A 23,232-nucleotide genomic window follows, 5' to 3' on the forward strand; every position below is an offset into this window, starting at 1 on the left:
TCTTGAAATTTAAGACGTACAGTTTGCACATTGCTGTGGATCCGGGAGTTCTTCCGGAGTTGATACGTTCTCGATGAAGACTACAAAGTCCACTTCATCCACGTCTTGTTCCAAATTATGTCGCTTTCGTTCAGGACAAGATTTTCGGCATCATCGCTATCTTCCGTGCATAATATGTGGATCATATCGGGTTCATTGATCATGAAATTTTTTTCTATTTTTGAAGTCATCTACAAGAATAAAAAGTTATGAATTTACAACATATACGAAGAAGTATCTTATAAATTATCAAAATATTACCTACTTCAATCAGTATTGCACTGAGAAATCTCAGCTAATTGATATATCACACAATATTACACGAGTAATTAACTATTTTGTGCACACATACACAAAAACATGAAACAGTCTAATCTCAAATCTTCGAAAATCCACTGGAGACAAATTCGATGTTTTTTACCTTTAGGGACGATTGGGTCTTATATGACCCATGAAAATTATGAAGCTTTCCTGAAAATACCAATAAACTATAATTTTTACTTTGTTGAGAAATATTATGTATAGTTATTATAGTTTCTAGTCCCAAGAGGTTTTTGCTTAAAAAATGAGAAATATTAAAAATATTAAAAGTCAAGCATCAATGTAAAAATTTGAAAATTCGTCATTTTTGAGCTTAAATATTTTTTATATAGCAAGTAGCTGGAGATTTGTAAAAAAATATCCTAGATTTCTACATATTTCCACTTTGTGATTAGGTAAAAACATTAGAAAGAAATAACTTCAGGTAGTCAGGAAAAATTATTTTCTCTATGGGTCACGGGTGACCCAGTCGTCCTTAAAGGGTTAAAAAAAGTATTTTAAATCCAAAGGTTTAATTAAAAGTGAATAACTAAAAGGCGACCCAGTTAGTGCATGTTGACTTATTTCAGTATTATCATTATTTTATAATTTTTCTTTAATATTTTTGATAATTTTTTTATATTATGTTTCTGAATGAAACAGTGAATAATTCTATAGATTTAGAAGAAGTAAAAACGAATTTCATCAGTCCAAAAACAAGCGTTTAAGCCTTAAGCGCTTCGGAAAACGATCCAGTTACCACACCTTACTATAAGTGGAAAAATTTTGTACGTAGCTGAACAAACCAGTGCAACTGCGTAAAAATCGCCACTGAATTTTAAGTTTGCAGATTCTAGATTAATTCTAGTGAAAAATCGAAGGATTTTCAGGAATTTTGTGAGATGGAATTATAAACTTAATGAGTCTAATGATGATAATAATTTTCCGTACGAAGCTGCACAAGCTTCCCTATTTTTTGTTTTTTTTTACAGTGTATTTTATTATGTCATGCAAACTCTTTCAGCGCAGGTAAAGGTGTTTAGTTAAACCAAAAGAAGACAGGTCTGATTTGGAAATTTTGGCATTTCGGGAAATTCGGGGTTTGCCACAGCAAAGTAAAGTTATATATTTGGGTAAATGCCATATAAATGAAAAGTTGTGTTTTCCTGGCACAACCTCAAAATCCATCATTTGCTATTTATTTCGTGGTGTCACGACAAGAGTCATCACCACGCCAAAGTAACACGCGTTCAAGTGCGAAAAAGGGGTTTTCCTCGAGAAAATCAGGCTTTTCGATTTTGTGGGAAAAAGCACAAAATGTATCACCAAACTAAAATAAGCAACAAACAGCACCAACTTTTGGCGATGGCACGGAAAGGGCTCTCAGGTGAGGAAGGTGGTATGGGTTGGATGATTGGGTGGGTTTTGATATAAAGGGCACATTTATAGAGAGTGATTTTGAGTGAGAAAAGTCCTGTCATCAGCATATGTAAACAATAATAATAATAATACAGTGGCAAACAGTGGTAGGATATGTGAAATTCTGTTCTCCTCTTGGTTATATATATTCAGTGGTTGAAATTATTTCACACATATTCCACATTGTAGCGTGTATGGATAAATTTCGTGCACCACCCCCATTCGGTTCACCCCTTTAACCTCAAATCAAACCGATGCCTTCACCAGAGAACAACTTCAATGTCTCATACCCACCAACTACCCTTCAAGTCACCCAAAACGCCCCACATTTTGGGGTGTTTGGATGGAATTGGGGGAGGGCTTCAGCCACCACCCCATTTCCCATCCATCGTCATTCACTCTTTGACCTCATGTCTCGAAAATGAAACAATTCACACACACGCTGCTCGCATTCAATGCATTATACCACTTTGGCAACGTGATAATAATATTATACTTTGTACATGCCCTCTATCCTCTGCGCACCTACCCCAAATTCATTCACCCTTGCTCATCGTATAATCATCTCTGATGAATGATAAAATTATTCATGAGCAGATTTAAAGACTCATTTTTTTGCATAGAAGATAAAGTTAGAAATATTTTACTACGTCGAATTTAATTCATGATCGAAGTTTAATCGATTTATAAAGCAGGACTACAATTCTGAAGTGCCGCTCGTCATGACTAGTCCCCCTAGTCTCATTATCGGAATGCTTTCAAGGTTCGCACACACCTTGAATTCACTGAGAAAAAAACAAGGGTGCGATTAACTTTTTTTCCTCATAACTTTAACACTTTTTATGTGTAAAAATATAGGGGAATGTTGGAATGGTTCGCACAAAGTGAAACTTCAAACAACGCAACTTTTCTCTTCTTTTGCAAAGAGCCCCAATCAACATTTTCTTTCCGATTGGAAAGCTGCCCAAATTTTGTCGACACAGTGTCGACAGATATTGGACAGATAATTTTCCAAGTGATTGGAAAAATTTCTGTCCAAATATTTTCCAATTGGACAGAAACTGGACAGATTTTCGAAATTTTTCTTTCGAAATAATCTCGACAGAATCTTTCGAAATTTTGTCGACAAAAATTGGACAACTTTCTTACCATGTTCGTTGCATTCTTCTTCTTCTTAACTTTTCTGTTCAAGAAGAAATGCTTTGAATGTCAATAGAAACTACTCTCAGCATATTTTACAGAGGGAAGCCAACCTTGGCAAAAGAGCATGCCTCGAGACGCTCTATGAATGTCTCTCCTAATGTCCTAAACCTCATATCACCAGAACTGCTGCTTGTGATCCATGATCTCCGCGAGTATCTGAAATTGCCTCATATTTTCATGGGCTTCACATATGCACAAACACATCCATGTCACATCATAATTTTCGTAAATTTTTCACGTTTAGCAGATTCACTGGCTAACACTGATCATTCCTGATTCAGCACTTGCCCCATGGGCTTCACAAAGGCCAGTATTTGGCAGAAAAGCGCCTCTTTGCAGACGCTGTTGTGGATAGTTTGTGTTTGTTGCACATATTGACGGAAATCCTCGCTGATTAGTATTAATTACGCGTAATAATTACTCTGGAATTTATTACGTCTTGTAAATTACTTAGCGTTATATTATTAAATACAAAAAGTTTTAATTCTATTATTTTTTACCGATATTATTGCTCAATGTATCTGACATCACGCTCCGATAACATAAATTATTATTATTAACTAAATTTATTTAAATTAATTTATTTGTAAATTATTGGTCATTTACATTATCATGTTGATGATCTCCTGATCGATTTAATGAATAATCTCAACATTTATGTATGTCTCACATAAGTTTTAAAAAATGTTTTCACAGAAGTCTTTAGGAAATTTGCTCCAAAACAAGTATTTAAAATTTTTGAAAAATTACAAAAACCAACAAATGAGGCATTTAGAATGATAGGAGCGCGACATGTTAGATGAACAAATTTGTAGTCTTAAGTGGTGCCTATCGTCTGGTGTCATTAGAATTTTATTATTTTGTTTAGTTTATTTAATACAATTCTTTATAACCTCACTCTAAAACCATTTTCTGGTATGTTTTAGGCAAACTCCAATTTTAGACCCCGAAGGAGTGGTAATAACAAAGCTTTTTTTTGTGATTATCAAAATTGAAGCATAACTAATGATCTTTCCAACGGATCAAAACTTTTTAAGTCCTGTCCACCAGAACCTGAGATATAACGGATAATGTAAGGCAAAACACAAAAAATATAAAAGTATTAATAAAAACCTGTGACGTAAAATGTGAATACCCTGGACAGCAATTCAGTCCTTCGTCTTCTGACTTACATGAATACTGGCGTTGCCTTGCTGGAATGTGTATATTTCTCAGTCATTCTCGTTCAAGTATGGTAGCATACTTCTTCGGAGGACTGATATGTAGTCTCGACTCTTCATTCGATGGGAGGTAAAGAGTAATTTCAGGGTTCCTCTCGCACCAAACGCTCCCCAAATCATGAGTGATCCTCCTCTAAAATACCTTTTAGAAAAATACTGCGGTTCTTTCCTTAAATCTCTCCAGTAATACCTGAATCCGTCAGGTCACATTCCTCTCAGAACGCGAGGAAAGCTTCCTTTTTCTTCCATGATTACGATTAGAATCATAGCTCGTAGAATCCTTCAAATAATTCCTGACAACGCAATCATTGCGACCAATTATTCGGGCAATTTCACGAAATGTCTTCTTTTCACTGTTCATTAAGTCTATTTGGCTTTTTTCATAATCCAATAAGATTTTTCCGCGCGCCATCTTGACGTTTTGGACACATAAGTAAACGCTAATAAAACTAACAATGACATTTCAGAGAATAGACTTAAGATTTCACAAATAGGGAGCGTGTCGTTATAGTTTTGTGACTTCGAAAAGGGCGATTTTCTAAGATTTCTTTCAATTTAAAATCTCAATCAAGCTCAAACGACTAACCAATACAATTTTTTTCTCAGATGATGAAATGGAAGTATTAAAATAAAAACTACAATAAAATTTCTATAATTTGTTTTGTCGCGCACTGTACCAGCTATATATGTGGTATATGAATGAAGAACTGTTAGCTTACTACTGCTGGGATATGTTGCGCTTCATTACACAATCGTAAAAATTGTTTAATTCAGAGGAAATGCGTGTTTTATATAAAATCCTTACGGTTTTCTGAGGATGCTGTGAATATTTTACACACAATAATTAGTATTATGTGCACGGGATTACTCATGATTTGGGGAACGTTTTATGCGAGAGGAACCCTAAAATTATGCTTTAACTCGCATCGAATGAAGAGTCGAGACTACATATCAGTCCTCCGAAGAAGTATGCTACCATACTTGAACGAGAATGGTCGAGAAATATACACATTCCAGCAAGGCAACGCCAGTATTCATGTAAGTCAGGGGACGAAGGACTGGATTTCTGCCCAGGGTATTCAGATTCTACCCTGGCCCGCCATTTCTCCAAACCTTAACACTATTGAAAATATCTGGGGAATACTTGTGCGAAATGTTTACAATGAAAATCGCCAATTTCAAAACGTGGAAGAAATCAAAGTTGCGTTACTTGATGCTTGGCGTAACATACCGGAAAGCATCATCCAGAATCTAATCAGGAGTATGGCAGACCGGATTTTTGAGCTGATTCGTGAAGATGGAGCTACCACTAAATATTAAAGGTTCTTTTTCTGCTGATTCGTGCGTTTTCTTTCATAAAATTTGAAGTGCGGTTATGGTTTTGTCACTTTGAAGAAGGCGATTTTCTAACATTTCTTTCAATTTAAAATCTCAAGAAAAATCAACCGACTAACCATTACAATTTTCTTTTCTCAGATGATGAAAGGGAAGTATTAAGGTTAAAACTACAACAAAATTTCTATAATTTGTTCAAAATTCGAAAAAAAATCTAGATGTGGTTATGGTTTTGTCGCGCACTTTATTCTAGTAAATATTCTTCTATTATTTCTTCCCCATTTTGTTTTATGTCGTGGATATTGGAGATGTTTTTTAGTTAAAAATTTAAATTTTCTCCTACCTTGCTAGTATTTCAGTTGTTTATGGACTAACAAGCCCCCGTTGCATTTTAAGAGTGGGTATTTTAATTTGAGAATTTGTGGTTATGTCTGTATAACAAATTTCCTTGCAAATTTACATTAAAAATGTAATGATAAGTACAAAATAAAGAAAGAAAAAATTATTAAAAGAAAAATTTACAGAGAAATATTCAATTAATTGGTGAAATAAGTACATTGTTTTTTAAGTAGAACATTTAAAATCAATATTTGCTTATTATGTGGTCTTTAAAACGGACTATGAAGCTAAAAATATAAAATTACTGAAATATTAGCTTTGTTAGATATTTTACCCCAATTATACGCGATTATTATACCGCGTAAAAAATATTCATTCCGTATTTTTTCTGGAAATGGCGAAATTTCAAGTACATGAAATAAAGAGGAAAATTGAAACTCTTTTTATTCGTCTTCTTTTTGCTTAAAAATTCTAATTCATGCTTTTTATGACTCAATAAAAAATATAGATTTTTTTGGATATAATTGGAAAAATTATAAAAATAACTCCATTTTTTAAATAGATTTTTCCAGAGAAATCTATATTGTTTGTGTGAGGCGTAAAACTATATGATTCCTCACTCAATTCCCTATCGGAAAAGCACTGCTGCATTTTCTATATAAATATAAAAATGATTGTATTCCTGCGTAAAAGGAATCATAATTTCCATTCATTTTGGGAGATGGAATTATTTATCGCTTGATGTGGTGCCAGGTGAATATCTATTTTGTATGTGGAATATATTTTTCACTGCTGGCAACTCGCTGTGGAATTTATTTTGACTTTTGTGGACTGGACAAATATTGGAAAATATTTGGGGAAAAAATTTCGAAATATTGTCGACAGCGATGTCGACCGTATGTCGACAGATTATTCCCCATTTTCGACAATCTGCCCAGCGTGTGCCCAGTTTTCGCCCATTTCTTGACCTCGTTTTTCGACATTTTGTCCAATTTTTGACCAGAAATGTTTATTGGGCTAGTTCGTCATTTCTTAGACATAAGATAGATCATTATTAGGCTTTTGAAACGAGATGAGAAATGACAGGTCAGCTCTTTACAAACAAAGAGAAAATTCGCATCGTTTGAAGGTTCACTCTGTGCGATCCATGCCTACATTCCCCTATCAACATAAAAAAATAATATGTGGGTGTAAAAATATATCAATATTTTTTAATGTTAATTTTACACCTTTTTAAGGGTAAAAATAACATGAAAAAGGGTAACTTTAACCTCTAATACACCTAAAAAGCATAATATTTACACCGATTTTGGATCAATACTGCAGAATAAAATTAACATTTCCGGAATGTTATTTTGACTTTTTCGGATATTCAATGTTCGAACACTTCACTTTTAAAAGGTAATCTTAATACACAAATTTCCTTAAAAATAGGTCAGATTCATCAAAGGAATATTAGGAATAATATGAAGTGTTCGAAGCTACAGTTTGTGCGAACCCTGGAAGCCTTCCGCTACTAGCTATACATTTGTAAGAGAAATAAGAAAGTTTTCAGATTCATATCTTTCGATGCTCGTCAGAGATAGCCTCTTTTCTTCAATTAAAAACTACTCAAAATTTTTCTACGGAGAAAAATTTTGAGTTTTTGAGTTTTTTTAATGTGAAAAGAAGTTCCCGACTAATACATTATGGACTTATTGGCTCCGTTCAGTACTAACCTTTCGAAGAGACAAAGCCAAGCCAAACCTTTTCGAAAATCTCCCGTAAGCCTAAAGTGCAAGTTCATATACCTACCCGTCACTGCAGCGCTGATTGTTCTGCCATTTCGAATTTCGATATTCTTGACACTTCAATGGTCAAAAAGTGAATTTTCGTGTAGTTTTGTGGAATTTCAGGATGGCAAAACGTTTGCATTGCAATTTTATTAATATAAATGTCCTTTTGAAGAACTTGCTCACTTTTGTGCAACTCGTCGGTTTTAACGTTCGAACTTCTAACGGGTTTTTAGGTAAGTTCTCTCTGATATACCATCGAATCGGTAAAGGAAAAACCTTAACCGGAGAGAGCTCTTAAATCGGTAAAGTTATTGCTGAACAAAAGGAGGATTGAGTACTTTATAAGTTCTTATATCAATTACTGAATTTTAAGAAGTAGAGTGGAGTAATCACTTATAATTAGATAACTCGAATTTGACACAAAGTTACTTACTTATCCGGCGCTACAACCAATTACTGGTCTTGGTCTGACTCAGGATCCGTCGCCACTCGAGCCTGTTACGCGCCACTGTAAATCGTTGTCCGTTTTTCCTTCGGTAGATCGTCGTCGGTGGCTCAATCCGTATCCGAGGCTCCTTCTGTCACTCTGAACGATCTTGCTTTTGCGGGGAGAGGTTGTCAGCCCCTCGCCCAACCCTCTCTAGAAGGACCAGTGACACAAAGTTACTTAGATATATTGGCTCTAGATTCGTCAAAACAAAATTCCAACATTTTTACGCAGGAGTATCTAAAAAACTTATTTTTATTAACAATGCAAAAATAACCACTTCTTCGCCACTTTTTACCACTTTTCGCCAGTTCTGTAACCACTTCTCGCCACCCACTTGGAAAAGTTCTAACTCGATTATTTTTGGCAATATTATCCAAATGATACATTCAGCATTTCTTTTCCCTCATGATCACCTTATTTTTACTCACTTTAAATGATTTTTCTTCACTTTTATTAAAGAAATCAAATTATTAGACTATTGCAGAAAGTAAACACAGATTTGACAACTGAGAATCAATAAAGTGAAGTTAGCGTTGCCTATTGAAAAGCAATGGTGATAAGTGGCGAATCAATTTTAGAATATTACCACTTTCCGCCATGGCTCATTTTTACATAAAAATAATTTAAAATGAAATATTAACTAACTAAATATAAATTTTATGTATTCTTCGAATGTAGTTAAATGTTCAATAGACAAATTATTTATTCAAAATCGTCAATTTTGTTCTATAAAAGTTTCATGACACTTACTATATCTGGTAAGGAATATTGGATTTGATGCACTTGCTTAAAATATTCCTCTAAGAAATGCTTAAACATTTAAATTCGAAACAAAAAATTTGTGTTTTTCGACTCTATTAAGTAACAGCAATAGAGAAACAAATAATTTTATCCCTAATTTATTTCACAAATAATGGAAAAAATGCGATTTCAATATGAGTGGCGAAATGTGGGGCACTGGCGAGAAGTGGTGGTTCCACTCTACTAAAACATCCATCTGCTTAAAAAATATATGAAAATGAGACTAACGTCAGCGCATTGTGGCGAATAGCGAAAGTAAATTAGCATAGCTCAGCCTTAACGCTAAGTACTTAATTATGGCCGTTGTAAACGTCTTTGATTAAACACATTGTCGAAAGACTTATGAAATACATTCCATTAAGTACTTAATAAGTACTTAATTAAATACACTTAATTAAGAGCCTTTGCTTAGCTCATTTTCATGTCGTTTTCTCAAATAATATATTAAAACCATTTCCCTTTCAGAATTAATCATATTTTAATAGATGCGATTCTTAACAATCTCATCTACCATAATCCCACCAAAATTTCATGTCATTCAATCGGCCACAAACTTTGCCAAAATGTGTTTGGCCACTTCCTGATCAAGAATATATCAATCGCTGAAAAACGCTCCCGTCCGTCCGTCCGGTCGCTCTTTGGAGCTTAATACCTTCCGAAGTAAGAAAGATATCGACTTGCGGTTTTCGGCAAAGGTTATATATCGGTTGAAAATTGCAACTTGATGTATTGACCCCCACCTCTTCTTCTGCCATTTTGAATATTCCCATTTTTTTGTTATCTCAATAACTCCGCCCCTATGGCAACGATCAGGCTCAAATTTTAGTATGTTGCAGCTGGGCCATAGAACTTTCGATCAATACCAAACTTACGGTCCCCTGATTCCCCTGAGCCGAGCTATTAGGGTCAAAAAAAATTTCCTAAAATAGCCATAATTCCGGTTTTAATTGTCAAAGGTTCGGAAAACTATCATGAGGGGCGCAATTATTTAAAAGAAAAAAAAACATTTTTTTAAAGTTAAATAACTCAAAACCGCCTTTGTGCATCCGAAATTTTAGTATGTTTTAGCCGAAGATTATACCTATCAAACAAAAGAATACTTAAGTCGATCCATAACCCCTGACCCGAGCTATAAGGTGTTGAAGTTCGAAAATTAAGCGGCCTATATCTCCGGTTCTAATTAACATTTTGTCCTAAATTTTTGTTTTCTGGTTATGTCTCGATGAGTACTCTCAGATTAAAGTTTAAAAAGTCACAACAGGTGGCGCTGCGATATCGTCAATATTCAAACTCATTTTTCTCAAAAAGACCATTTGCGGATTTTGATCAAATTCTAGAGTATTGTAGTCTAGGCTATGAGGTTTACAAAAACTGGCGAGGGTTCGTTGTGGTTAAAATAAAACCGGAGATATGAAGGGCCAAAGTTCACGAAATTCAAAACGCTATATCTCCGGTTCTATTTGACCGATTTTAACAATTAAGGCCACAAATTAAAGGTCTCACAAAGCGTTACAACTTTCTTGAACGGTTCGAAATCGAATTTGCAATCAATCCTAGTATGCTCACGTTAAGAAACTCACCTACAATAAACTGAACTAGGCTTTTCACTAGTTTTCTGGTTTTGTTTCATCTATTTCTTTTATATAAAACATTACAAGTCTCAGAAATGAAGATTTTCATAATGTAATGTTAATAGAGAGCATAACGTTTTGAAAAAAGAAAATAGCAACTTAGGGTTTTTACGAACCTCTTGTATAATGATTTTTCTGAGGACCGCTACCTAATCTTAATCTTACAGTAAGTTAGTAGATAAAGCCCTGAAATAATTAAAGTTAAATCAGATTTAAAGGTACTTTCCAATTGCATTTAATAAGTTATTATTTACATTTTATGGGCTATTCTTCCATATATCGTCTGCCGTTGGTAAACAAACTCTTGTGGACTAAATAGAGCATTAAGGGCAACCGACAGAGAATTTGAGTCTGACCCCATCAAATACACAGACTTTGGCGTAGAATAATGGGATAGAGGGAACTGAGGGAGGGACCATATTGAGGCTCACAGCAGTAAACCATTTCGTGGACGTGTCATGATATCAATCATGATGTGGGGCGCCAAAAGGTGCCTATATAAACCCACATCATCACTAGACGAGGTGAAGGGTTGATGAGGGTGGTTATTCACTTTCCTATTGATTGCTTTTCAGTTTCTCCCGCGCTTTAAGAGTTAAACTAACTTTGGGTTTATCAAAATTGAAAATTCCCCGTTTCGTATACTAACCCTTATCGCAGATATTGATTAGACCATGGCCTCTAGAGTTCTGATTTTCCATCCAAAGGGTTAATGGAAAATTATCCAATTAAATCTAACTTTAAATTCATGCATTTTCTGACTAATTTTTTTTCTAAATCCCTTAAAGCTCTCACATTGTCCGTTGAGCAGGTGTAAGTAAATCGGTAAATACCGGTGAAAACAGGTGATAAAAAAGGGACCAGAGAACAACAAACTGTGTGTAAATAAGTAAAGAGAAGAGGTGTGTTGATGGATAGTGGAAAAAAGTGGCGGTGTCCTGAAAAACATGGAGACTTTTCATGTATTTGCGGTTCCAATTCTGCCCAGCAGTGTCTCACTTGTCCCCCAAAATGTACCCCCCAAATGAATAAATCTCACGCTAAATTGTACCTCACTTTCCGGCCTTGGTATTTTCCCATCACAAAACTCCTTTTTCATCTGGAAAAAAAAGTACACCCAATTTGTGCTGAGTTCGCGTTCTGGGGAAAAATGCATGGGAGAGGCGGGAAAAATGGTGCGAGTTTAAAAAAAAAGCCACCCAACATTTTTAGTAACAAACCAAACCGCGTACTCCGAATTTTGGTTTGAGGTAACACACAATCCAAGCCTAATAGAAGCCCGCAGACCGACAACATTGCCAGAGCCACCAGGATTTTCACATTTGCCAAGCCCCCCTTTTGTCATCTCTCTCACACACTCAGTCAAGCCCCATTAGCTTACTCTCATAGACAATGCATCCAGGGATACTAAAGTACGGACTTATTTACACGTAGTTCATGTGGAGTAGAATTATTTATTTAAAGGAATTCTGTTGGATGTTCAACATTTTATAAAATGAGTGTATTTATTATACAAGAGAAGCTTTAAAAACTGAAATACGGTAAAGTAGGAAAATAGGATAAAATTTACAAAGCAAAAATTGTATATTGTATAAAAATAATTTTAAGCCACGCCCCCTTTAGCAATTACAACTAACTTCAAGTTGACTTTTCTAAAATATCAAATCTTCAATTGTAAAGTATTAAAACACCAATGGCAAAACATCCTTCTACTTAGGATTAGTTGTGAAAAAATGCCAAGAGGTACTATGCTCAAAAATAATAGACCACACCCCTGTTCACACCCCCTGACCACAACCCCTTCATAACGACACTGAGAAATAACATTCCGGAAATGTTTATTTTACCCTGCATTATTGATACGAAATCGGTGTAAATATTACCCTTTTTAGGTGTATTGGGGGTTAAAGTTACCCTTTTTCATTTTAATTTTACACTTAAAAAGGAGTAAAATTAACATTAAAATATGTTGGTATATTTTTACACCTAAAAAGTGTTAAAGTTACGAGGAAAAAAAGTTAATCGCACCCCAATTTTTTCTCAGTGGACGTATGTGTTTTTAAGTGGTTTCTTTTGAAGACCATTAATCTAAAATTATTTTTAGATAAATACCATTTAGATAGTGCAAGACTACCTCACTGCTGAAGTAATAATTTTCCTGAAGTCCGTTATTTTTTATCTCTAATGATGTCTATAGATTAAAAGCAATTTTGGTCAAAAATGGCCTTTTTAAAAAAAAATCCTGACGTTTATGCCTACAACACTGACTCAGAGAAATCCGAAAAAGTTAAAATAACATTCCGGAAATGTTTATTTTACCCTGCAGTATTGATCCGAAATCGGTGTAAATATTATGCTATTTAGGTGTATTAGGGGTTAAAGTTACCCTTTTTCATTCTAATTTTATCCTTAAAAGGGTGTAAAATTAACATTAAAAAATGTTGATATATTTTTGAACCTAAAAAGTGTTAAAATTACGAGAAAAAAAACTTACACACACCCCCATTTTTTCTCAGCACTGAGAAAAAAAGAGGCTGCGATTAACTTTTTTTCGTCATAACTTTGACATTTTTTGGGTGTAAAAATATATCAACATTTTTAATGTTTATTTTACATCTTTTAAGGGTAAAATCAACATGAAAGAGGAGTAACTTTAACCCATAATACATCTAAAAAGGGTAATATTTACACCATTTTCGGATCAATACTGCAGGGTAAAATAAGCATTTCCGGAATGTTATTTTAACTATTTCGGATTTCTCTCTCAGTGAGTGAAGGATGGGGGAAATTTTCTTTAATAAGGCATTTTTAAGGAAATTCCTCCTAGTGCGTAGAGGCCTTTATGGTAATACTTGTACAAGCCTTATTGCAATGAGAGGAAAAAACTTTAATAAATAATCAGCTGAAGTCAAAGTGATACTGAATTAACAAATAATTAAGCAGGTCTCTGATCTTAAAAGCAATCCGTAGCACTTATTAAAACTTACTGAAAGACAGATTGAAAATTAATAATTGAGAACGGTTGTCAGCGCCACTCGCGGAAGAAAACAGCGCCCTCACGCGGAAGAAAAAATTATCGGTTCGGTACTTTCTCTCCAAATAAAATCACTCAGCTCACTTGAAATAAAAGAAAATGTCATTTATGAATAACTTACTAACTTGCGTGACTAATATTTTTTCTAGTTGAAATCATATTTTTTATGTTGTAACCTCTTCAATCATAATTTCATTTTAATTCCTACTCGAACTCAAAGCTGTAGTTCAGAGGGATGTCTCCGGTGATTGCCAGTTAAAAGGTTATACACATTAAGATGAAAACACTTTTTTGGTTTTGCCCAGAGCTTTCGATCCTAACGGGGATCTTCTTCGGTGGTCAACTAAATTGTGTTTCCAGAGTTGACCACTGAAGAAGATCCCCGTAAGGATCGAAAGCTCTGGGTAAAACCAGGACATCCGTTTGAAATCAAATTGCGTCTCATCTTTGAGAGAGCAGCTACCTATACGTAATCGCCTATTTTTCCAAGATATCAAATTCTGGTCTTCGGTGACTGCCAATAAAAAAAACATCTGTAGACCTTTTTTCCCTCAGATCCCCTCCAAAATCATTTTTTTGGTTTTCCTCAAAATTAGCCCAAGCTTTTTTTTTGGTAAATTCGCTATTCTAAATTATTTATACAGCCCCATTTAGTACTTAAAATTTGTACAGGAACATGAACTTATAAATAAATAAAATAAAATAAATGAAGGTCAATCTCTTTGAAGAGATCATTTTTTCACCGATTTGATCAAATTTGGATTTGTTCGGATAGGTATTGAAATTTTGAACCAGTCTGCATCTGTCTTCGTCGATAATGAATCGCTTAAGTACCAATATCTGAATAAGTTTTTCGGAACTTTGGTCTTGACCTTAAGTTTGTTTCCGAGTTAGAGTTAGAGGTCAATCGGTAAGAGATATCGACTTCTGGTCTTCGATGATCCCGCCGCAAGTGATGAAAATTATGATGATGATTAGGTCTCTCTTACGCGGTCAGACACGATACGAAATCTGACTATATAGGAATTTCCAGGGTTTCGTAAAGCCCAACTTACGAACGAAATTTTTTAACGAATATGCATTTGACAGAATTTTGACTAAGTTCAGTGGCGCCCTCAATTTCAAATTCAAATTCGTAACGGTATTTAAAAAATGAAGAAGAAATCAAATTTTGTTATAGTAATGTTCTATATAAAATTATTAATTACAGCAACGGTATAAAATGAATATTCGTGTAATTTAACATCATTTCATGCAGCCATCCTGCTGCAGCCCCTTTTTTGGCACGAAAGAGAGCTAAAACAGTGCTCCCCAATTTTTGCGTTTTTTTTTTAGAATGAGCTTTTGGGAGTTGGGGCAAATTGGGGTGGTTGGTTGGCGGTCCACCACACACAACTACAACTATGGCATAGCATTTTTCCAAGTTGCACTTTTTCATTCATACGCCCACACTCAAAATGTGCTCATGTGTGGTTTTTCCTTCTGCAAAATTTTCACTGTTTGCACTTTTTCCCACCCACAATTCTCTCACTGGGCATTGTATCAGTGAAAATTCACTGACATTTTTCATCTGGCCCACAGACACGTTTCCATGCGCCCCCATCTTCCATCCCTCAGATTCGGTTTTGGGTCAAAAATGAGCGAGGGTTTGTTTATTTTTGGCAGCAAAATAGAGGGTGGCCGCACATGATTTTTCGCGGTTTTTTAGCCATTTTGCCCATTTTTTTTTTGTTATTGGTTTTCCTGCATTTACTCATCGGCACTTTTTTCCGATAAAATGTAAGCACTTTTTTAATAATTTTATTAATACATTTATTAATAATTTATCAATCTGCGGAATACTCAATAAAGAGATACTTTGCAGCGGGATATTATACATTAACGTCAACCCTTCATTGTACGATAGTTTGAATTAAATCTTTACTGCCAGGATTTGCAAAATATTCTCGAAGATTAGCCTGAGTCTAATTCGACGATTTGGGCAGTAAAGGCTCATACGGGCTTCAGATCTACGGCCTAGCCATATGCCTTAATTGTTGAAAATTCCTGCTTATTATTGCATAGCAATTCACTTAATATGTATATCTTGAAAAATCACTGCAATTGCTTGTTATTTAGAAAATTAATTCCCTCGGGACCTGGGCCAAACTTCTGGTCTGAAGACTTTTGTAGGGCTAACATCATTCAATGATTCATTAATTTTCAACCGCTTATCCTTGGGTATTCTAAGATCAGAGCACCAATTTTATACTTCCACGACTATTTATTCATAACTGTATTAGGAAGTTGTTTGAACTTGATCTCGAGACGTTCCTAAAAGGAACATCCTGAACAATCCTGACAAATTCTAGTCGAATTTCAGTAAGAATTTTGAAAATCTGAAGTTTCGAAATTTTCGTTTGTCCGTCTGTGCATCTGTGGTTAGTTAGAGATAGAGACCGGGGATCTTCGGGAAACCCCCTCTACACATAATTCGCCGCGGGACCACTAACACAAAATAATGTTTTGGAATTACTCGAAAAGGCGTCGTAAGATTTTTTATTGATTTTTGTTTTGTAGGTAGAAGTTTCGTCCATATACGAAAATACCGTTCAATCATTTCAGATAACGATTTTTCAAGGCCAAATATTAAAATTGGTTTAGAGAGCGTATTTCTCAACCTAATGGTATCATATTTTGGCTGGTTGGAAAGGTCTTGTAATTCCTGACAAACCTGAGCCACTTTTAATCAGTTATGGAGGGACTCGAATCTTCCGAATTTTTATCCGAAGTTACAGTATATTACTTACTTAATTACTTAACCGGCGCTACAACCAATTGCTGGTATTGGCTTAATTCAGGGTCAGTCGGATCGGTTGTCACCTCGATCCGTACCAAAAATATTCCCTTGGCATTATTTTTTTTTAAAGTTTTTCTGACTCTTAATAATATTTACTAATAGTATTTAACTTATATTAAATGATTATTAAAAGATTAGATCAGTTTTAGAATGTGGGGCTACTTTTGCATTTTTGTCCAAAAAGCTAATATTTGACTCGGTGGCAGCCATAATCCCGAAAGCCAAAATCCCGAAAGCCAAAATCCCGAACGCCAAAATCCCGAAAAAGCCAAAATCTCGAAAGCCAAAATCCCGAAAGCCAAAATCCCGAAAGCCAAAATCCCGAAAGCCAAAATCCCGAATTTTTAAAATCCTGAAAGGGATGAAATTATATGGAGGAAAATGTTTAAAATAATTTTCCAAGACACAGAAGATTTCCCTTTGCCTCCAGCAAGCGCGAATGAAATCGCGGGAGTAGCTATGACACTTTTAAGAATTCGGGATTTTGGCTTTCGGGATTTTGGCTTCGGGATTTTGACCGGGACCCATTTGACTGATCCTCAAATTATAAAATTTTTAGCCCATGTATTTTCTCAAATCTTGTTTAAAACTGTTCTTAGGTTTATATATGAAACTATTTCAGTCAATAGAACTGGATATTACAGCGTTTTCCCGGTCCAAATTACGTGTATTTAAGCTTACGAAGGGTGTATTTAATGTTTTGGCCGTTAGTGTATGTTTCACATAATGGTTAAACTTCATTTCCATCATTTTCCACTAAGTCATCTCGGCTTAAGTCGTAAGTGTGTCTAGGGCATTACTCAGAATAAATAGTAGTTTGCTCAATATTCCTTTTAAGAAAAACTATAACACGCCACTTTGTAACTCTACTCCCTTGACCAGTTCTGCCTCGGTCTCCGCTACTTAAAATTTACTTCATCGCGACGTCATAATACGAGGTGATTAAATGTGGTAACAAATAGGTCATAAATACGTCAAGCTGTTGCTTGTGCCATTTTAAGATTTAAATTACTTAAGTATGACGTCATTTCTACCTCATTATTACCAGCGTTCCATTAAAGTAAACTCCATTGCATAGAACAGTTCTGCTATTTTAATTACGAGGAAGTGGGGCACCTTTGAAAGTGGGGCACATTTGAAATTAGTATTTTCTATAAAAGTTTTAAATAAAATTGATATAGTGATATAATTTAGATTCTCAATTTGTTTATGCAGCTAAATTATATCACAATAAGGCTCAATTTTATTTAAAAATAGGTGAAAAACCCCAACTTCAAAGGTGCCCCACTTACCTCTAGGTGAGTTTATTATTTTAACCTGTCACTACGCAATTACAACGTAGAGGCGCACATTTTTTGAAAACATAAATGTTACGTCATAAGGACCAAATATTACTTTATGTTGACCCAATTTGATAAAATTAAACGAATTCCTAATTCATAAGGCTCCGATTTCGACTGTAAACTTTTCCTTTTGTTTAATTTCGTATTAATACATTCAAAATTCGAACGCTTTAGATGATAAAGCACAGAGCTTTTGTTGTGCCAGAAAGCTCTCTGAAAATTGTTTTAAATCTAGAACAAACAGGAGATATATTCCACACACAAAACAGTCCGGAATTGCAACTAAACACAAACTGTCCATTCTTTTTCTTTCATCCCCAATTCCGACAAAAACCACCCCAAATCCTCCTTTTTCCACCCAATCCTCTTTCACGAAATCCACTCTATTTTTGGGAAGGACAATGGGAGGTGGTTTTTTGGGGGAAATGGGAGAATGTATTCAGCCATTGTGGTAATGGTTGGGAAGCTTACTGTGGCGGAAATCGTCCTGATAATAACATTTCAATTTATTTCCGACATTTCTGCCTGTTTGTCACATCAAAATATTTGCTCAATTTGTTGGTTTAATGCATATAATTTTTACTGCATTATTTATTATTGTTAAGAGCTGTTTTTTCCGATTCCAATAATAATAATAATATATGGGAACATTTTGTGTGGTTTCGGTTATAAATAAAAGGAATCCAAAATATTGATATCTATTTTATCTTCATCATTATATATTTTATTTATTCTTCATTTTATCCCTAAAAGTATCACAGTAAAAAGCTCCATATCGGTTCTACGCTTGAAAATTGATAATCAATTTGGCAACTTCCACCGGATTTTACACATCACAATTATGTGGTTGCAATCAAAAGTTTTATTGTAAAATTGTGTTGCATTGTTGGACAATTTTCCGCTCTTTTTGGTTAAATTCCCCAACAATTTTAAATTCAAACCAGTCATTTCCTCTCTTTGAGTGGTCTAATGAATTTTTTGTGTCCCATTGCAATTTATTGCAGGAAAAAGTTTCACCCTCACAATAACAGTTTCAACGAGTCCACCTCAAGTGGCCACCTACAACAAGGCCATCAAAGTGACTGTGGATGGACCTAGAGAACCCCGATCAAAGACAAGTAAGTATCTCAAATGGAAATTTATGCCAATCTCCACTCACTGCTGATTTTCTCACACAAGAGACCAATACGTTTTGTTTTACAATGAAATGCAAAATCTCAGACTCACTCTCACTCTGTCTTTTGGCACCTTTAAATTTTGCATAAAATAGCACAGTTGGAGAATTAAAGTTTGAAACATTTATTGGGATTATTGGGATGCTACAATACGGTATCTAGCATTGAACGCCCTCTAGTTTTAAAATTACTGTATCTAATATATTCTGGAAAAAGGGCTATATATTTTAAGAGAACACGTTTTTTTGACAAAATACAAAGAATTTTTAAGGGAAAACAAATCTTGTCAGGTGACCTAGGTCTTAGAGGTTATGTACATAATTTAAGGTTAAGTTCACGCTAGTTTTTCTTAATTTTTAGACAAGTTTTTAGTAATTTCTTGAATTTTAAATTGAAAAATTTAAAAGTCAAATGAAAGCTTTTTTATATAAAGAATAATACTGAATTATAGGCAAGTATAGTTCAATTTTTCGAGGTTATGTTTATTTAATTGTCTTGAAATTCATAGCAATGTTATCAGCATAAAAGTTTAATTGTAGAAATGTATTGTTATATCAAGTTAAAGCCTTATAAGTAAAAATAATAACTGTTTTATAAATATCGCTACTTAAAAAAGTAATACTCCTAACTGATTCATCCTTTAAATCAACAATTTTTCTAAAGTCTCTGTACTTCCTCATTTTCAAAAGAATTGCTAATGTATGTTATAAGGAAATTACGACAATTGGTGATATAAACGACGATATTTAGTGCTGCTGTGCTCAGATAGTCTTTCTATGAAACTAAAGGAAAAAAATAAGTAAATAAATATAGAAAAATATTCTTTAAGGTTATGTTTATGATGATTCTACATAATTAATTGCAAAAGTACACACTTACGAATATTAAATATCCGAAAAAATATAATTTGCAACGTAAATTTCAATTAATATAGAGATTTATAGTGTCTAGAAACAAGTTAAAAAGAATGAGTAAAATATAGTATTATTATAGTTATTATTGAGGTTAGGTTTAATATTTTTATAGCACTCTAGCGATTTACTACCACTGGAAAATGGTGAAAGTTCAAAAAATTTTTTAAAACAAGTTTTAATATAGCATTGCAAACTTATAGATTATGTTTAATTTATCCGTGAAACATTATCGTAAAATATTTCAATTATAACCTCCAAATTAAAAATTAACCGTTTATTCTTTATCCTTTATCGCACATTTTAGTAATATTTATTTAAAATGTTAATCTTTAATATTGTAAGCATTACAGTAGAGTAACTCAATTAATTCAAGTAAACACTCAAACTTGCCCAATATAACCTCAATCATGGAACCGTAATCTTACTTATGCGTTTTCTATTTAAAAATTAAATGTAGTTCATGTTTTGTCAACTTGAATTGTAATTTTTTATAAATACAATGTCTAACTTCAAAGTTCTTAACTTACTTGTCAAATTAGTTATTTGTTACATTAAGGAACGAAATGCTTAAAATCGATTCAAATAACGATATTATAATCTAGACTTCATTTTTAAAGACTTTTCTGTAAGTTTTGGTTTTACAATATTCAAAGATTTCACCTAAAATCTTCATATTTCCGATTACGTACGGCTATGTATTCCCTGAAAATCCTGAAAAGCCAAAATCTCTAATGGGTCGATATCCCGAAAGCCAAAATCCCGGTAGCCAAGATCCCGAAAAATAAAAGTCTCCAAAAGCCAAATACCTGAAAGTTCAAAATCCTAAAAAGCCAATATTCCGAAAACCAAAATTATGAAAAGTCAAAATTCTATAATGTCAAAATCTTGAAAAGCCAGAATCTCGAAAAGCCAAAATTCAGAAAGCTAAAATCCGGAAAATCCAAAATCCTGAAAAGCCGAAATCATGAAGAGTCTAAATCCTAAAAAGCTTAAATCCCAAACGCCAAAATCCTGAGAAGCCAAAATCCTGAAAACCAAAATCTCTAATGGATCGATATCCCGAAAGACAAAATCCCGAACAGTCAAAATTTCGTATGCCAAAATTCGAAAGATCCAAAATCCTGAAAAGCCAAAATCCCGAAAACCAAAATTACTAATGGCTGGATATCCCGAAAACCAAAATCCCGAATGCCAAAATGATGAAAAGCTAAAATCTCCAATGGGTCGATATCCCGAAAGCCAAAATTCCGGTCTCTAAGATCCTTAAAAATCAAAATTCCCAAAAGCCAAACTCCTGAAAACTCAAAATCCTGAAAAGCCAAAATTTCAGAAATCAAAATCATGAATAGTCAAAATTCTAAAAAGCTAAAATCCCGAATGCCAAGATCCTGAAAATCCAGAATCCTGAAAAGCCAGAATACCGAAATCTAAAATCATCCGAAGTCAAAATCCTAAAAAACCTAAACCCCGAAGCCAAAAGTCCGAAAATTCAAAATTCTGAAAGCCAAAATCTCTAATGGGTCGATATCCTGAAAGCCAAAACCCGTACGCAAAAATCCTGACAAGCCAAAATCATAAAAGTCAAAATCCTAAAAAGCCAAAATACCGAACTCCAAAAACTTGTAAGACCAAAATTTCAAATGCCAAAATCCCGAAAATTCAAAATCCCTAAAGCCAAAATCTTAAGTAGTTACAATCCTGAAAGGGACGAAATTATTAACCAAAGCACTGAAAATTTCTCTGTTTCACCACGATCCTGGGTACAATCGTTGGAGTTACTTTTCCAGAATTTTGGTTTTCGAATTTGGAATTTTGGCATTCGGGATTTTGGCTTTTCAGGATTTTTGCCTTATTTGACCGAGTCCCTTACCAAAATGCCAGAGGCTTTTTTCAGAAATTTTTAACGAACGTTTAAAGTCCGCAAAACTCAGACTTTAGACACTGAACTTGACTATCGAAAAATTAGTCGAATTGCTAACGAAAAAGCTTGTTACTCCTTCAATTAAAAATTTGTCAAAAAAGCATTCTTTCTTCAATTTTACAAGAAAGTCAAAGTTTAAATAGAAGGTTTTCAATTAGACAAAGTTTTAGCAAACTATGTTACATAGCTCTTTAAGAGTTGTAATAGTTTATTTTCATAACACTGTCTCTTCCCCTATGTTCCTATAATTCCGATTGGGAGTGTTTGTAATTTGCATACCTCGTTTTGGGCACAAAAAGGAAGCCCTGAGATTGTTAGAAGGATTGAAGTGGATTGTTGGGAGGAAATGGTGAATAATTCAAGAGCACCTCTCACTGGACTCCTCTCCAAACTGTAATTGACCCTAAAGTATAGTAGTTTAGTAATGCAGAGAATGGGTGCGGGTAATGAATGAAGACAGCCATTGAAGGATGAATCACAAGGATCTCGGTGAGCCAACAACTTCCACTCTTCCACGAAATTGCCAGAATACCGGACAATAGATGGAGAGTATCTCAATGGGTATATGCATTAATAATGAAATGCGTATTTAATTAATTATGCCACACACTTCCTTCCACCTGTACTAAATTTGCAACTTAATTAGACAACAATGTGAGTTGCTTCGTAAGATTTTTGTAATAAGACTATATTTTGTTGCATGAACTATATTAATTTTACACTTTTATTACGTTATATATTTCCATTTTCCAAATCCTGGTAGGATAAACTTAAGCATTTATGGAAATTGGAAATTTTAAGAGAATTTACGTTCGAGATTGCCCCGTTTTTTTGTCTTCCTTTTAGCGGCCTAGAGGCCAAACGGTAAGAGATATCAACTGTCGGTTTTCGGAGACCCTCCAGTAAATTCATGTACTTAAAAGAACTTCATAAAATAAAGAAGAATAAATAAAATAAAACGAAAATAAAGGAAAAATAAATAGATCTCTACTAGTAGGGGAAACTGGGGCAGCAGAAAACACGAGGTAGTTGTAAACACTGATATTTACGTCTACACTACTTAGACTTATAGTAGACCACTTGTTCAGGGAACAAGTATAGCTATACTATCTATAAATTCATATAGGTCTCGTCTTCTAAAATTCAATATCTAATCAAAAACATCGCAGTGTTTACAACTACCCCATGTTTACTACTGCCCCAGTTTCCCCTATCTTTTAAATAAATCGCCACTGTATTTTAAATCAAAATCATTTCACAGCAACTTTCCTATTAATTTGACAGTGATTTATGTAGCAAAAGTTGAATTTATTATATAATGGCATCCTACCCATCCCTTACTAAATGGTCAAACAGAGGAAATGTGCCATCGTATATCCTGAATTTTTCTCTGCTTGACTTATTTTCAATTCCACACAATTGTAATATATGGTGAAATTTTCTAGGAATATCCC

At 34.2% G+C, this 23,232-nt stretch overlaps 1 protein-coding gene across 1 annotated transcript in view; it reads left to right on the forward strand.

Moving 5' to 3' along the window:
• The window catches only part of LOC129806185 (runt-related transcription factor 3), a 68,397-nt gene that overhangs the window by 15,075 nt on the left and 30,090 nt on the right, over positions 1-23,232 (forward strand). The window contains exon 2 of the mRNA XM_055854585.1: positions 18,773-18,886. Coding sequence (XP_055710560.1) covers positions 18,773-18,886 — 114 coding nt within the window. The remainder of the gene's footprint in view (positions 1-18,772; positions 18,887-23,232) is intronic.

This window comes from Phlebotomus papatasi, chromosome 3 (genome assembly GCF_024763615.1).
Source record: "Phlebotomus papatasi isolate M1 chromosome 3, Ppap_2.1, whole genome shotgun sequence".
Lineage (NCBI taxonomy): Eukaryota > Metazoa > Arthropoda > Insecta > Diptera > Psychodidae > Phlebotomus > Phlebotomus papatasi.